Raw genomic sequence first — 16,372 nt, forward strand, 5'->3', positions numbered from 1 at the left:
GATGACGTCGCCGCAACTTCGTGGTGAACGTCGGCGGCTGTTGCTGTTCTCGTCGTCGTGGGGCATGGCGCGTGAAGAGCACCAGGGACACAACGGTGGCCATTCCTCTGTGTCTCACAATGGGCAGCCCTTCGTGGTGGTGCCACCTCTCACAATGGCCAGCCGATTGCGCGAGTCCCACGCTGGCTGCGAATCTCTCCCAAGCGCCTCGGCGGCGAGATGTTTACTCTCTCGCCTGGTGTGCAGGAGGTTCGTGAGTTCGACCCCGACCCTGGCGCCTGCTGCTGTATATGTGGAGTTTGCGTGTCTCTCTTTCTCTGTCTCCGCGGTCGCGGAGCGGATAAAATAAATTATCCGGCTCCTCCGGTTTTCCCCTCCACATTTCGAATCAACATCACGCGTTTCGAGTGTTTGGATGCTCTCAATTTCCACACGATAAGCCACTTCGTTGAGCTACAATTTGTGGCCAGGTCGCTTCTGAAAAAAGAGGCATATAGCTGTGGGCCTTACCTGGTAAAATAAAATAAAAATCGTTTCGTTTTCGGGTTCTACCGCCCTTTAGTTCGGCTCGACGAGCCAACACGACGCATCCACGTGCTGAGAGCTCCTTCACGAACTGCAGAGAGAGTGCAGTGCAACGCAGCCGTGAACACGTGCGCGTGTGTAAGATCATTGGCTCGCTTCCCTTGTGGGCAAAGGTGTGCGTGCATTCATTTCACTCGTACGATCGTTGTCTAAAACGTCGTTTATTGTGCACATCAACAACAACGTGGGGGTGGGGGGGTCACCAAGCCTCTGTTCATGGGTCCACGACATGTTGTGGACCCATGAACAGAGGCGAGAATTTACGAAACTTGATACCATGAATTCTAACTGCCACGCCGGAAGATAAAGCGTCGAATCCCGTGATCCTCGGAGGTCTGCAAATTCCCAGTGTGTGACGAAACATTTACACCGCAGGGGCGGCAACATCCTGTAGTTTAAAGGTGTTACTCCAGAAATCTGTGGAAGTTAAAACAGATATCTTCTTGGTTCTTTCGGTAAAGTCACGTAGAAGGGAAGTAATAAAGTAATAAAAATAAAACATAATAAAAATAATTCTCACGACGTTTCGGCTACAATGCAAGCAGCCGTCTTGCGCTGTAGCCGAAACGTCGTGAGAATTATTTTATTGTTTTATTTTTATTATTTTATTACTTCCCTTCTCCGTGACTTTACCGAAAGAACCAAGAAGATGAATCCCTGCAGTCACGAAAGCTTTACATCGAAATTTAAAACAGACAACAAAATCACCAAGCAGAAGACGGTGGGTTATTTTTGGGACAGCATCTTGCTTTTATTGAAATGTTGGGAGACACAAAAAGGCATCCCCACACCCCGCAACTGGGCGATGGATCCCGTTCAAGCAAAGTCTGTTGATCAAAGAACTAATGAAAGAGAAAATTACAAAATAACAATTCCGTATCTTGCATCAGGATTCCCAGCATCGTCTGTTTTTTTACAGAGACATGAAAGAGAAAAAAACCCAACCTCGGTCGTTTAATTCCTTATGAGCAGCGTAGGATCCAAGCAACGACGACAACAACAACAAAATACACAAGCCAGAAATTCAAATTAAAACTTCTTCACGGTCCTTAATCTAAAGCGTTAAAATGTTTCCTAAAAGAGTGACGACCAAAGTTACAATTTTGCTGGACACCGGTGCGATCTAAATCCACGGAGGAAAAGTTCTAAACAATAATAACAACATCTTGTTGACGGTGGTGAGTACGAGCCGTTTCGAGGGGCATTCAGACAGCGGAATAGAGTTATGAGGAAGCCAATGGCACAGTGACTGACACAATGTGATATGACTAACCAGCACTGACCAAAGTGGTGAAGTATGGTCAAACAAGCCTCATCACCAACACTGGATGGGAATGCCTTCATCCATCAGCGGATTGGTAAAGGGCTGTAACTTATTATTTCATTCACAGCAATATTTAGAAAGGTTGCTTTGAGGATTTGTTTTGAATATAGTTTCACTAATTTTCCTCAATTGTAACAGTAATGGTTTGCCATTCCAAACAGCGACCTATTTGAATGTATTCTCCAAGTAGCTTCAAAATAATGTATGGATATTTTCTACTCCCCATACGCGATCAGTTTTTTTTTTAAATAAACAATGTTTTAGACTGCGTTCAAATATCAAAAGCACAATTTGCAAAGACGGTGAACTGCATATTAATCTTCCCATTGTGATGTGTCAGTAAAAAACTTTGATAATTAATTTGTTTTCAGTTAACGCTCACCTATAAATTGTTCGTGATGCCTATATAAAAAGAACACTTGGGACAAAACATCGCCCGTTTACAAATCACATTCCTGCATTTGCCCCTTTATATTATTACTGTCTGTGTAGTTGTGCCTCGGTTAGAGAACGTAATTCGCTGCCTCACAACACCACCGCCGCATTCACTCGCTGGCGAATCGTTGTGCGAGCCGACGGGAAATACATAAACGGACTTTGCTTGTAATCGACGCGATACAACAGACCACGGCGCGTTTCTGATGACTCCCATTACATTTTTTTTTAAATCCTCCTATGTGTGTGGGTTGTTTTTTTGCATTTCTGCTGACGATAACGGAAAACTTGCCGGTGATCCCACCCCCCTGCTTTTTCAAACAAAGGTCCTCTGGAGTCGCTGTCAGCGCAAGAGCTTATGATGCCAAACAAGCATCGTCCCACATGCAAACTGGCATTCAGTCATAGGTTTATCAGGCACAATAACAGTACATAATGCAGACATGAGAGGCGTAAAGACCTGCATAGCCCTCCCTCCGGGCGCGGTTCGATGAATTGTCACAATTTTGTTTACGATTGTGGTAAACGGAGCCATCACCATGACACACATCGTGACTCTTGCGCACGAGATTCGATGCGTGTATCCTGAGCACGAGAATAGATAGAGGTCGATTAATAGACGTATCGTTACACCTCTGGTAGACATGGTAAACTGGACTGGAAACGGGAAGATATGTCAACCAGGAATTGTAAAAAAAAATCACTAATTAATGTTGTTGCAGCTCGTGCAGGTGGATGGTTTTATTTTAACTTTTTACTAAATGTGCTCTCAAATTACGCTTTTTTTATTAAGCGTGCTACAATTTTGAGATGTTGCATTTTGACGCTTCATAAATGCAAAATTGTATAATTCGGTTTTATGACGCAAATATTCAGGTCCACGACTCACTGTTTATAACTTTAAAAGCATTCACGTTATTCTTAAAAGTTAATTTTAAGAAGGAAAAAAAGTCCGAAGCTGTTTGCACAACGCATATATACGACTCGTCCAAAGTTGATCTCGTGTTTTCCACTGCTTCACAGCATGAGTGGAACTGCTCTTGAAAGTTCAGATGAGTGAAACTTCTCTTAAAAAAAGAGACCTGATTCAATCAAAAAGTGACCGCATCTTGGAATCTCTACTGAGAATGGGAACAATGCAGAGTGCATCACTTCAGCTTCAGTCGGTAAGTGGCACGTGGCTCGGAGGCAGCGAGTCCGATCATTATCACGGTTGGTCACGTACGGTGCGCTAGAGAAGTTAAACATGCATACGGACATAACGCGAGGTATAATGGGTATGGTGAGCCGGATGTGGAAACATTGCACAGCTGGAAAGCCATTCGCAACGCCCTGTCACATGTCGTAAAATTCACCTGGCATTGTTCCCCGGTTTATTCTCAAGGAATCGAGTCATGTGATGGGCAGAATCGGTGGGTGTTTTTCCATTTGTATCTCTCCGGGGTCGGCGATCCCAACATATATATTCGTACCCGACACACCACCATGTCCTCGGTTACTTGGCCACGTTGCCTCGTCCAGTTCACCAACGACCCAGAAGGTATTCGGCGGTGTGCGAACGCGACCCGATATAAATGATAAGCATTTCCATTCCGACGGCCCGATGCTTGAGTTGCATGTACTCTGACAAGTCAATGAAGGACCAGAATAACAATCGCATCGTGTTGTTTGTACTTTCGAAAAACTCGAAAGAGGTGGATCGACTCGGAAACTGGCATGCGCCAGCCCAGCTTGTCCTCTTTAAAAATGTAAAAGTGTAGTCGCGAAAATCTAACCACATCAAGGAGTCACACGGCTACCATAGCCGTCTCAGCTGCCTTTGAACATTGTATGCGAGTATGATTATTTTATGCCGTCGAGCAACACTTTGACTTACAACTCCTTGGAGATTGTTGTTTTTATTGTTTGTGCTCATCTGCATTTTTATAAGCATTAAATTAAGAGAACCTGGTTTCTTTTTTTCCGCCGAAGTTATTTCAACCATGGATCGAGACCGAGCCGAAACAGTCAGAACCAACAATGAATCAACACCAAGAGCGACTACCACAGCCTCTCCGCTGCTCCCTGGTTAATATCATGGGGGGAGGGGGGGGTAAGGGAAGCGGTGGCACTTAAGCCAATAACAAAGTCAGTTCTTTACAATGTATACGGTCACATTTCATTGACGTAACAAGTATTGAATAAAACAGACTTGAATTAATTGTACTTTAGAATATGTATCCCTGCCGCAAAGCCTCACTGAATCTTTGTAGATTTTTTTCTTTTTAAGATGCATTTTTCGACACCGCTTGGGATATTAGGTCAACTTCATTTGGAGTATTTTTTTTCCTTCTGCGGGAGGAAGTTGTGGTTCGATAAAATCCAAGATTCTTTACCGCGTGAGCTAAAAACCGGAACCCTTCCGTATATAACTAAATTACGTTGGCACAATGCAATAAGGGTGCACGAGTGGATTCATCGTCAAGATTGAGGGTCACAAAATCAATTGTTGATTTTTTTTTGTTCTCTCTCGTAGGGTTTCCGCGGCTGTGCTGTACAGCTTCCGCGACGAGTTATCAGGTCGTGCCTTCGTGCACCACGCGTTGTTCTGCAGTTTCCGACGTTTCGCACCCCGGTGCTTCTTGAGTGCACGTCAATCAACACGGGGCAACAACGCACAACACATCTTTAGTTATCTTATACAGCGCACCCCACTCCCTCCGTGAGCCCACACCTGTAACACGAGCACCATCTCTTGCATATAATTTGCTCCAAATCGTTATCAAGTCTCTCTCTCGAGCGTGATTCAATGTATGCACCGTGAATATAAAGAATGGGAGGTGCATCGATGAACCAATCGATCGTTGGGTGCTGAGCGAGCGCGGCTATCCCCCCACCCACCCCCCAAGGATTTTTTTCCTCCACAATTGTAACGGGAACACGTTTGGAAATAAACAAGGTGTCGATTAATCACACGCATGATCGATATCATGCCCCCCCCCACCACTACCCCGGCCCTCCCACCCCGCATGTGAACCACGAGACAACGCCGTCGAGAGGGAACGAAAACCTTACAGACGCCAGATAAACTTTAAGAGTCATTAGAGACCCGATCTTCATCACTGTTAACAATGTAAAGCGTTATTACTACTATTTATACGGAATAGGTAAAGAGAAGGAAAAAACACAACCTTCAGTTATTGTAATGCTCTATTTGAAAATAACCACATATCTAGCTCCAAATCCTCAATCTTTCAGCTGTAAATGCGTGTTTGCTCTTGGGTGGTAGTAATGTTCTAGGCCTATTTCCCAACTCCAGTCCTCACGATCCTTCCCCCCCCACCACCACCACGTTACGTATTTCCCCGTTTGCCAATTTACTCCTCCCATTCAAAGCCAACATTAAATCGTTCTCGGTATGCACGCGCCCGATGTTTGTTAAACGCGTCCCACGTTACGCGTTCATCGAGCCGATCCAAATGAAGATTGAGATCTCGTCGTGTGTGTACACGTGTTCTACGTGACGCAGACAGCGTGAATTGCTTAGCGCATCACGTCGGACGTGTTGAACAATCATCGGCGGCGTGGAGCGCGTTATTTTGTGCATTGGAATGTGCAGTAAATTGGTGAACGCGCAATAACGTAGCCTGGTGGTGGAGTGGGGGGAGGGAGGATCGTAAGGAATGAAGTTTGGGAAACTTTGTTTTAGGCAGTCCGTTTGAGAAAATTAGTTTGTAATTGGATATCAACATGTTATAGGTTTCATCGGCGCTTTGAACAAGTTTTTGCATCATAAATCAATGGAAATGTATGCGCGATCTAAGGTATACATGGGTACACACGCAACTGTGTGTATCTACCGATTAAGAAACTATTCAAGTGAAAGACCTGTAGAAGTCGTTACCACTCCTGCTATAAATCCACCAGTCAATGCCGAATGAGTTTTCGTCAATGTTACGTTTCTCGCTCAGCTACTGAAGTCAGTGTGATCAGTTAGTAACATTCAGTTAAATACATTTAACTCCTAAAAAAATACAACTCCAAAAAACAAAGTGTGGACATTAAACAAAAATAACACAACACCCTTCAAACACTTGAAAGAGAGTAACACTGATGAGGTAGGATCAATATTCTTGCATAATAGTTTTTTTCTTTGGGTTAGATAGTGTAAATATAAATGTGTCGTTAAACCCGCCACCACCCGACAAGACGATTAGTAAGGTTTGTCGCGTAATTAGCTGTCGGGTGGTGGCGGGTTTAACGACATTCATATTCACGCAATCTAACCCAAAAACAACCTCTATTATGGATATTGGTAGCGAAAGTCTTAAGCGTTAAACCGACTAACCTCAATATTCCTGCCCAGTGCGTGTCACATGAGCTGTTAAGATTACACACTAACTTGCGATTGAACGCCAATTTGTACACACTCAGCAAGACATTTGCAGAGGAGTTCTTTCCCCTTAGGGGTGTCATAGCAGTCCACTATTATCCTCTTTTTGCCCAGTGCCCCACAAGCGTTAAACCTTCCAGCCCCTGCGTTCACGCTGGCCAAGTTTTGTTGTTGTCACGCCTGCTGCCGCCAATTCGCCCAATTTTATTTCGATTGTCCAGTGGTGGAAATGTGACTTTAAACAACGGTGCGCTTCTCAGAACACCGAATGGTTTTTTTCTGGCAGTGTTCAGAACGCTGTTTCGGTAGAGGGGGGAAACATCGATGAGCATGGGGTGCATGATTAATAGGCTTCATAGCGGCACTTTCTACAATTACATTTCGTCCAGTGCCGAAAGCATGTTAATGTCACTCGATGAAGTTTCCCCTTTGAATCCCTCGCACCGTGTTGTGTGTAACCCTTCGAATAACAGAACAGCACCACGGAATCCGATGAGAGCTACATCCAAGATCCCTTCCACCACAGTAGGTGGGGGAGCAGCACTCTTCCCCACTCTCTGCCCCTGTTCTTTGCACGACGTCGAACCGATAAGCTTTGATTCTCAGAGCCAATCGTGGTTCCACGTAGTGTGGAACAGTGGCAGAAAGGGTTGTATTCGCCAATCGAAAGTGGCACTGGGCAAACGTTTAACGTGACACAACAAATGTGAAGGGCATTAACGAAGAAAATCAAAGCAAACGTTGACAAATAAAGAGAGTGGGTTATTGAGCAAACGTTCAATCATTGTGTCATGTGATACATGTGATACTCGTAGAAGTTGTGATGTGTAGCTGTTGGTAAATAAATGTTTTCGGCTTTTTGTTTGTTAAATTCTCAAATAGGTCTGCGACCAAGTCTGCAAACACCATGAACACATACATTTAAGCTGAGCTGCTAGATTGGTATAGAGAATATTTTTTTAAAAACGAAAAACTTCACTGTTTATCAAATGTTAGTAATCGAGAGCAATGCAATTTCTAGAGAATGTCGACATTAAATTCTTAGTATTATCTCCTCAAAAAACTTCACTGTCTGATCAATCAAAAAGCATAGGAAGGTTATACTGCGATAATGTATACATGATTTTACGTGATCTACAAGCGGAGATTAAAGCTTTTTAAAATGTTACCGTTTTGTCAGTGTACAAAATATTCACTGCCATGGGTACTATAAAACCTGATTAATCTTGAGACAGAGGAAATAGATAAAAACAGCAAAATAATATCAAACTCAAAAGCTATCATTCGGCAGAATGAAGAGGTAGGGTTTTTTTTATTTTTTGTGATTTTTTAGTTTTTCCCCCCCCCCCCAAACTATGCATCTTTTTTGCTGTTTCCTGAATTTGATCAAAGCAGGCTACTTGACTTGCAGGAAATCTGGAGTATCCACAACTTATGAGTGAAATAAAGGAAACACCCCCCCCACCCCATCTTGAACCAAACACGATTTCCCCATAAGATACGGGCTACCGATCTACGATTCATCAGAAGCATCAAATATACACGAGAAAGATTACGTTCATTATTTTAGCAGTCGTTACTGAAACTAATTAACGAGGTGGGGGAGCAAAGATGTACTCTAAAAATGGATGTTAGAGGTCCATTTAACAATCTGCCAGTACATAGGTATGATAAGTAAATGGTCATTATCTAGCTTTACTCGATGCTAATTAGAACTTTCAATGCAAAATTACGTTTGACGATGGGAAAAGGACTTGGGGAAAATTATCGAACACTAAACACCTTTCCAGCTACCGTCGATTTTGCTGATCTCATCTCGTTTTGTGATGTATTTCATTTTGATCCTATAAAAATGTAAAAACTAAAAATCCGGGCCACATTTCTGCACGAGTTTTGTTTTCAACGTAGCCACGTGCAGGCCGTGATTCCGGAACGACGGCCATTTTCAAAGCCACAACGGTAGGTTTGTGATCCCAACGAGGCTTTCCCGGAAACTGATGCTACGTTCTCACAACCAGCTGCAAGTGGCCTGCAACTGAACTCTACACGAACCACAATACCAGGGCCTCCTCCAACATCTCTCTCATTTTTTTCCCACAGAGTTGCATTCGGGGCTACACCGATCGAGCCCGGTACAGCCTAGGCGGCGGGCGTCGTTGCATTTCTGATGGGAGAACCCAAGTCGTGGCATTCACGTCATCATGCAATAGACGAGTGCGATGAAAATTATCAACCCGACCCCTGGCCCTGGTCCACCCCCCCCCCCCCCCCCGAGCCAGATTTGAGATGTGTGGCCAGTTTCGCAGATTCATTTTAGCTCGGCTCAGAAAATATCCAGTGGAAACTCACCCAGACCGGGAGTGGATCAGCTAACATGAGCCAGTGGAAAAGGGCTATGTGGGTTTTCTAGATATTGTAAGCGGACCAATAATGTTACAAACGTTCCAGCCATGGAGCAATCTGGCTCTCTTTTCTAAAACAGAGCCAAGACTTCCATGACCACCCCTCGCAACGGCCGTTAAATCGCCAGAGGAAACCACAGGCCAGCCACCTCAGTCACTAAAGCTTGTTTTTAAGTGATGCAGGGCTAAATGCCAAATATATATTTTTCTTCTATCACGACCTAAATTACCATTAACATGTATTCAAACATTTTTTCCAGACAAGGATCCCCACTGACCTTGCCTAGAACGCTGCCCAGATAAGGTGCACGTTCCCTGGGTCGGTCACTAGGCCGCAGGGGGTGGGAAGCAGGTGAGGGAGATGGGATGGGATGAATTCACTAAGTTTTTGAGGATGATCATCCGTGATAGGTTCTGGCACAGTACTGTCACAGTTAAGTTCGCAAGCCTGAAACCTGTATTGTGGAAACGTAAAGTTAAAACCACCTGTTCTTACCACAGCACATACAGCACCCTTGATGCACATGGAATCTCCGGACAAAAATAAGGTGAACACCATGTAACGACACAAGTTGTTTTTGTTAAGTTTTCTGGGATATTTTTTTGTAATTTTTGTCTTTTTTTTTAAGATTGGGCAAGGAAACAATATTTTTTTTTTAGTTTCCCACCGCAATCCAAGTATCACAAATACGACTACACATAAAAAAAAATCCGTAGCATCATCTCACGACATTTTGACCAACAATTATGTGTGCGTATTCATTCCCTCTCATGCGCTAATTTATTTTTAAAACCTAACCTGGCACCATCAGCAACAACGCAAATCCAAATCGATTCGCGTTATTTCTTGTAGTTTAATATATATCATATCTCTTTTAGTTTCCCTCCCCATCTTTAAACTTCCCCACATCTCGACAAAACTAGCATCAGCGCACACACACACCTCAGAAGAATTGAGGTTGAAAAAAAGTTAAAAGTTAAACCTAAATTTTTTAACGGTGGATGAGAAAAATAATAAAGGCAAAACAAAATGTCCGTTGATCATTACTGATCTCTGCCACACAATTTCCTTGATAAATTTGAGTTGAATGAGTAAACGTCCCAAACGTGGATCCATTGACAGGAAGTCCTGAAGGCAAACCGCCTTCAAAATGCCACCAACAGCTTCCTCATCAATGAACGCAAACTTCTCATTTTATTAAAAAAATAAAACATTATAAAGTCTATTAATTTTTTTTATTTTTCATATAAAGCATACAAAATAACTAAAAAAATGAAATACATTGAGGTACTAAATATGCCTGAGGTAGATTATGCTAAAAAAATGTATTATCATTATTATTTCCTCATCATTACATTATAGCTTGTGTTTTGTTTTAACATATTGGCGGCCAGCTAAAAGTATACGGCGTTTTAAAATTCTTGAATTTTTTTGCAGCAGCTGTATCCAAAAAGAGCAGTTTAATGTAACCCCTTGCGGTTAGGACAACTATACAAAACCAGCATGACACGAATATTGCGCAGTGTTTCGATCAACTCTTTAAAAGGTTCATCGCGTTCAGTTCTGTTAAATTGAATAAGTTTTCTTTGCCACGTTACAACTAACTTAACCCTAACGGTTACAAGAAAGCCCTGTTTTGCATTTGTGTTCATAAAAATGCAAAATAACGCATTTAAGGGATCAATTCAGACCCTTTTCAGATCTAATAAAAAGAAAAAGCTTTACAACTTTGCTGGCTTACCAAAGAAGCCAGCGCAAGCACAATTTCGGAAACGCGCCCAATGATATGTTTTACGAAGAAATATCAAGCCGCGTGCAATTTCGTCCCCTCGAAATATTCGACGGGGGAAACTGCGCGATAAAAACGATTCCATGGAATGTGAAAGGGAAGAGGCGAAGAGCACGAGCAACAGAAAAACAAAATCTCTTGTGCCAATACTTGCAAGGCATTTAGCGGAGCTTTGTGTATATATATAAAATCCTATACAATCATCATGTGCCTTAGAGTATTATAGATTTTTTTCTCTGATCTCAGCCGCTTGGGTTGCGGCGTGACGTCGCGACGTTCTCCGTGCACGAGGCACGGCAAACTGCGGCGCGCAAAACGTCGCCTCCACCCGTCGCGCCGCATCGCGCCACGCCGCTCGAGGGAGAACGACGCTCGCCGCTCCGCAAGCCCACGCGGGCGCCGGTCGCGAACGACGCAAAGCTCGGGCAGTGTCTTCGACAAACGCCTCTACCGCTAAAACGCTCTCTTGCGCCGAGGGGCTTCGGCAACGATTACTATCGGCCGCGGCCGCACGACAAAAAAGCAGGCACTCTCAAGAGCACAGTTTAATAGCCCGCTTCGGTTTTCCCCAAAAGCTGTCGTTAAAAAAAATTAAAATAGTAATAATTAATAGTCCCGTGTCCCCCGTCGCCTTCCATCGACAACGGGACACCTGATGTGCGTGCCCCTGTACCCTAAGCTACCTGTGTTTACTGCTCCCCGCTCTTTCAACTCCACGCCCGCGATCGACGTCCCTGTGCATTAACAATTTAATTTGTCCAATAGTTACATTCCATGGAACACAAGACAACATTGGCAATAATCAATACTGGCTTCTCAATATAGGGAAGACATCATCACTGGCGTTTTGCTGTTTTTTCCCCCCCCGTTGTCCTCTTGGGCCTCTGCGATGACATCATTTCCTGCGGGGTTGCGACTGCTCCGGTCGGGACTGCTGCTGCTTAAACTGGTGGAGAATCTCGCGGATCTTTCTCTGCGCCGTCTAAAAAAGAAAAAATGTTTGAAAGTCAACAAGGTTAATCGAAGTGAGAGAAAAAAAACTATAACTAAATTACACACATTCCAAACAACCGCAGGGAAAGTGGGCAACATTCAGCTTCAACTTAATGACATTAACAGGTGAAGGTAAGGTGAGTTACCCCCCAATTTCTTACTGACGCCACTGCTGACGTTGCCGCCTCCACTAGAGGATGTGTTACAGAGCAAGAGTGCAAGAAGCACTACAAAACGTTGCATTTCGAACAGTGTCCTATATTTTACACGGAGTGCTCTTGCCAATAACAACATCAAGTCTTATTCTTGCTGATGACATTTAGATTGTCTAAATCAGTCGAATTTGCCTATTTTAAAAAAAATACTGCTTGATAATATTGATGTGGAAAGCCAAGAGGCTGGTGAAATAAAACGGCTTTTTTTAAATTTACGTCCGGAGAGACACAACGCGGTTCCGTTTATATTTGCGCTAAATTAAGCACACTAAGGCTCACCTGGCTGGCGAAGAAGTGGCCGATGATTTTGACGACGACCTGATCGTTCTCGTCCGGCGTCTGATCCCGTGGCACCACCACCTCGGCACTCGTCAGGTTCTGCAGCTCGTTCACCTGACACGGCACGGACACATGGGAGGGGGACACGCAATCATCATCATCATCGTCGTCATCACGTCATCGTCGGCAGCGGCCATGATTTATTCACAAATGGACGAAGGTCTCCCCCAGGTCGTCACCACCATTGAGTGCCTGCACATTAGCTGATTTAATCATTGCTCCATCTCCATGGCGGACATCCTCGCGGGCAAGTTCCCTCCTCTGGGTGCCACTTTGTTGTTAGCGATCCACCACCAGCCATCACCTTTCTAACGAAGTATCCTACCCAAGCCATTTTCAATTCCTGAGCAGTAACTACGTCTCTAACTTACATATACTCTCGGATCCATGTGTTCCTGGTTCCTGGCATAAGTACCACAACATGTCCACCGCTGTCTCTGGACCACCAAAACATGTCAATGCCACTCAATCCTTTCTGGGTCATGCAGACTAACAACGGAGAGCTCCATACCACTCGTACTGTATTACAACGCAGGATAATAATTCCGGTGACCCGAGTTCTATTCCCAGTCACGGCTAATTTCAGCAGCAGCAGCAGCAAGCGACATCTGATCGATTATTTGTGAAGTCCCCTCCCCCGCAGTGGCCAGTTAACGACAATCTAACAAACCCCGCCGTTGTCATCTACCTTTATGCTCCCACATATACGCTCCCCATCTTCACAAACACACACTGACCAGCATGGTGAAGTATAGATAAATAGCCTCCATAACCTGCACAGCATGGGGAGGCCTTCATCCAGCAGCGAACTGACAAAGGACAAGTTAATAATGAATCAATAAATATAAAACAATCATTATGAATAGCATAACGGGAGCCGTGCGGTGTCGCTGCGGGCCATGCTCACCGTCTTGCCGCCCTTGCCGATGACCCGGCCGGCTGCCGACGAGGGCACCTTGATGTGCGCCTCCAGCTTCACCTCCTCCTTGGGGTTGAAGAAATTCTCCTCCTTGAGTTTCCCGTAGATGCGGCCCTGAGACTGCATCCACCGGCCCCGGGGAAAGGGGGAGAGACACTTTTGAGACCCACCTTCTGGCCAATCTTAATAGCCCCAGCCTCCAAACTAAACCATTTTTTATTTTACCAGATAAGCCCCACTGAGCTATAAAGCTCTTTTTCAGAAACGACCTGGCCAGGTCAATGAAGTGGCTTATCATGTGGAAATTTATAGCAGCCAAATACTCTTAAACGCATGTTTCTAAATGTGAAGGGAAAAACCGGAGGCCCCGGAGAAAAGTCTTAGCGACCATGGGGAGAAGATGCAAACTCCAAATATACAGGTGTCAGGGTCGGCATCGAACCCATGACCTCCTGTATACCAAGCGTGGTGGTCGACATCTCGCCACCATGGCAACACCTGGTATTCCCATCCTTGTAATCTCATATTCAAGTCCAGAGACAGGCTCAAGAACCCTGCTTGGTGCGTGTGAGCTGACGAGATCGGTGGCACTCAAGAGTGTATTAGGTCCTGGGCAAGAGAGCACGGCTGAAGGAGATTACCTTGAACTGAGCCTCAGGAGGGCCCGTGATGATCACCATCCTCTCCTTGGAGTCCGGCGTATCTGCTGGTGCAATCTGTAAGATGGTATACACGACAAACGGCGGCTCGCATAGGTTGTGGAAGTAGCGACGGGGATGGCGGAGATGGTGGTGGTGATAATGGTAATGGTGGGGGTGATGGTGAGGATAGTAGCATGGCGATAACAGTAATGGCGCTGGCGACGATGGCGGCAGCGGTGATGCCGATGATATCGGTGGCGATGACGATGATGGGGATAGTGTCATAGGTGATAGTTGATGATGCATATTGCCATGCTGGTGGTGATAATGGCGAGGATGGCAATAATGGTGATAACGATCACAACGGTGGTGATGGAGATAGAACGGATGGTGTCCAACATAAATGCCTATTTAGTGAAGACTGTGTCAATCTTGTTGTGGCAGTGCTTGAGAGCAAGTGATGATAGTGAGTTTAGTGTCAATGATAATGCCGATGATGAGGATTGTGGCAGCGACAATCAAGGATATTAGTGATGTTGAGGATGGTGGTGATGATGGTGATGATTGCAAAGGTGAAAACAATAGCCATGGTGATAACCGCTTTTTGTGTTTTAGTTTGTTGTTCTTCCCACGCACCTCAGATTAGCACAGTTGGCTATATATGGTGCAAAAGATGGTGGTGATGACGATGGTGGTGGTGTCGAGGAAGATAGCGATGGTGAGGTTGGCGGCAAAGATGGGGATCGCAGCGATGCGATGACCGTGACGGCAGTGGCGACGGTGCTGGATGTGGTGGCGCCGCGGGGAGCCAGTGCGACGATAAAGACACCTTGATGGAGGCGCCAGCAAAGCGAGACAGCTGCTTGATGTGCTGCCCCTTCTTGCCGATGAGGGCGCCCACTGCTTGCGCCGGGATGAAGAGGAAGACCGTCTCTTGTTCCGACGGCTGAGGAAGCACGCGTGCACACAGGAACACACACACGTGCACGGTAAGCACACACTGTGCATCACACTTGTGCACATGCCGTATCGACAAATCCTTCATGATTTCGTGACACATGCCCTGACACGCAAAAGTGAAATCTGTACGTGAATCAGAGTGGATCATCCTGTTCGTCTACCCATCCAAATTTGTTTTGATTTCTATTCGCTTCATTGCTGTACTTTATTTTGTTTTGCTTTCATCGTTTTGGTGCTACACGTCACTGTTACAAATGAGAATTTATCCTGGTATCTGAGTTCTCACCTCTTTAAATATAATAAACCTGAAACTCTGCATGTGCTGTATATCTTAGTGCGTGCAAGGTCATGTGACCCATCGCGATGCATCATATGACCGATGAAGGAGGCATCGTTATTTACAAGTTTGGAAAAAAATCATGCACGCAACATGGATTCTGTAACGCTTTCCAATGTGAGTTTGTCTTCATAACCATTCGGAAGACCAAGGGCAGCTGTCAGGGCAAAACACGTTTGAATATTCCGAAATTATCCTTTTTGCTCTGGTTTGTGCCTCACCCCCTTTATCATTGGGGCCGGTTTTATTAGGGCAAGTGCTTAACAGCAACAGAATGTAATACTCCAGATTAATTTACATGGGATCCTCTTGACAAGAGTGACAGTGCTCCCACCTTCACTATGGACAGGACAGAGCACTAATTTGTAAACAATTTCAACCTGAATTGAAAACCATTAAAAATGTATCATAATTAATGAAATCCAGACCTTAGGTTCCCCCTGCAGGGGAAGCGTGAGGTCTTAGGGATTAAGGTCCGTGAAATTTGTTTAATCTTTTTAAGAAGCAATGTCTCACGCAATGCCATGGCAGACAAAATGCCCAGTGCTTGAAAAAGAAAGGCAAATTAGTTGTCCCCCCTCGCCCTCTCTAAAACGCTTGCTGCGTGTAACTTTTACGGTACAGAAAACACGCCCACAGGTGAACAGGAGCAGGCAGCAAAGCCGGGCCAAGCAGTGGCTTCCACGAGCTTCAGAGGTGTTGAAGAGATGCACAAAGGATTTACACAGCAGAAGAGATTGCCCGATGTGCAATGTTATGAGGACTCGTGGAGAACAGACGGTTATATTCATAATGTTTGTTGAGAGGCAAAAAACGAAAAGAATAACATCGTTCGGTGAAATGGAATCCTGCCCAAGCACTGTTAAAACACGTTATTTTGAAACGGCTATTTCCACTTTAGTTTTTCGGTGCGCGCGTGACAGAGGCGGAGAGTGCAGCGAAGGAGGGTTGGTGGCGGTGGTGGTCACTGGCCAAGCCTGCGGCGGAACTTATTGAACGCGAGAGAAAAAAAAAGGAAGCAAGTGTTCGTTAATAGGCTTGGCGCTTGTGCGTGCCAGCG

General features: G+C 44.9%; 1 protein-coding gene across 8 annotated transcripts in view; it reads right to left on the minus strand.

The window, feature by feature from the left end:
* Window positions 1–1,311: 1,311 nt before the first annotated feature.
* Window positions 1,312–16,372, minus strand: part of LOC144729092 (insulin-like growth factor 2 mRNA-binding protein 1) — a 72,419-nt gene continuing 57,358 nt past the window's right edge. For all 8 annotated transcript variants that reach the window (XM_078608991.1, XM_078608984.1, XM_078608985.1 and 5 more), the window contains 5 exons: window positions 14,845–14,961; window positions 14,016–14,090; window positions 13,363–13,494; window positions 12,396–12,509; window positions 1,312–11,890 (listed from right to left, as the gene is read on the minus strand). In XM_078608991.1, coding sequence (XP_078465117.1) covers window positions 11,804–11,890; window positions 12,396–12,509; window positions 13,363–13,494; window positions 14,016–14,090; window positions 14,845–14,961 — 525 coding nt within the window. In that variant the 3' untranslated portion in view covers window positions 1,312–11,803. The remainder of the gene's footprint in view (window positions 11,891–12,395; window positions 12,510–13,362; window positions 13,495–14,015; window positions 14,091–14,844; window positions 14,962–16,372) is intronic.

The sequence above is a fragment of the Lampetra planeri genome, chromosome 31 (genome assembly GCF_965212315.1).
Source record: "Lampetra planeri chromosome 31, kcLamPlan1.2.h2, whole genome shotgun sequence".
In the NCBI taxonomy this organism is placed as follows: Eukaryota; Metazoa; Chordata; class Hyperoartia; order Petromyzontiformes; family Petromyzontidae; genus Lampetra; species Lampetra planeri.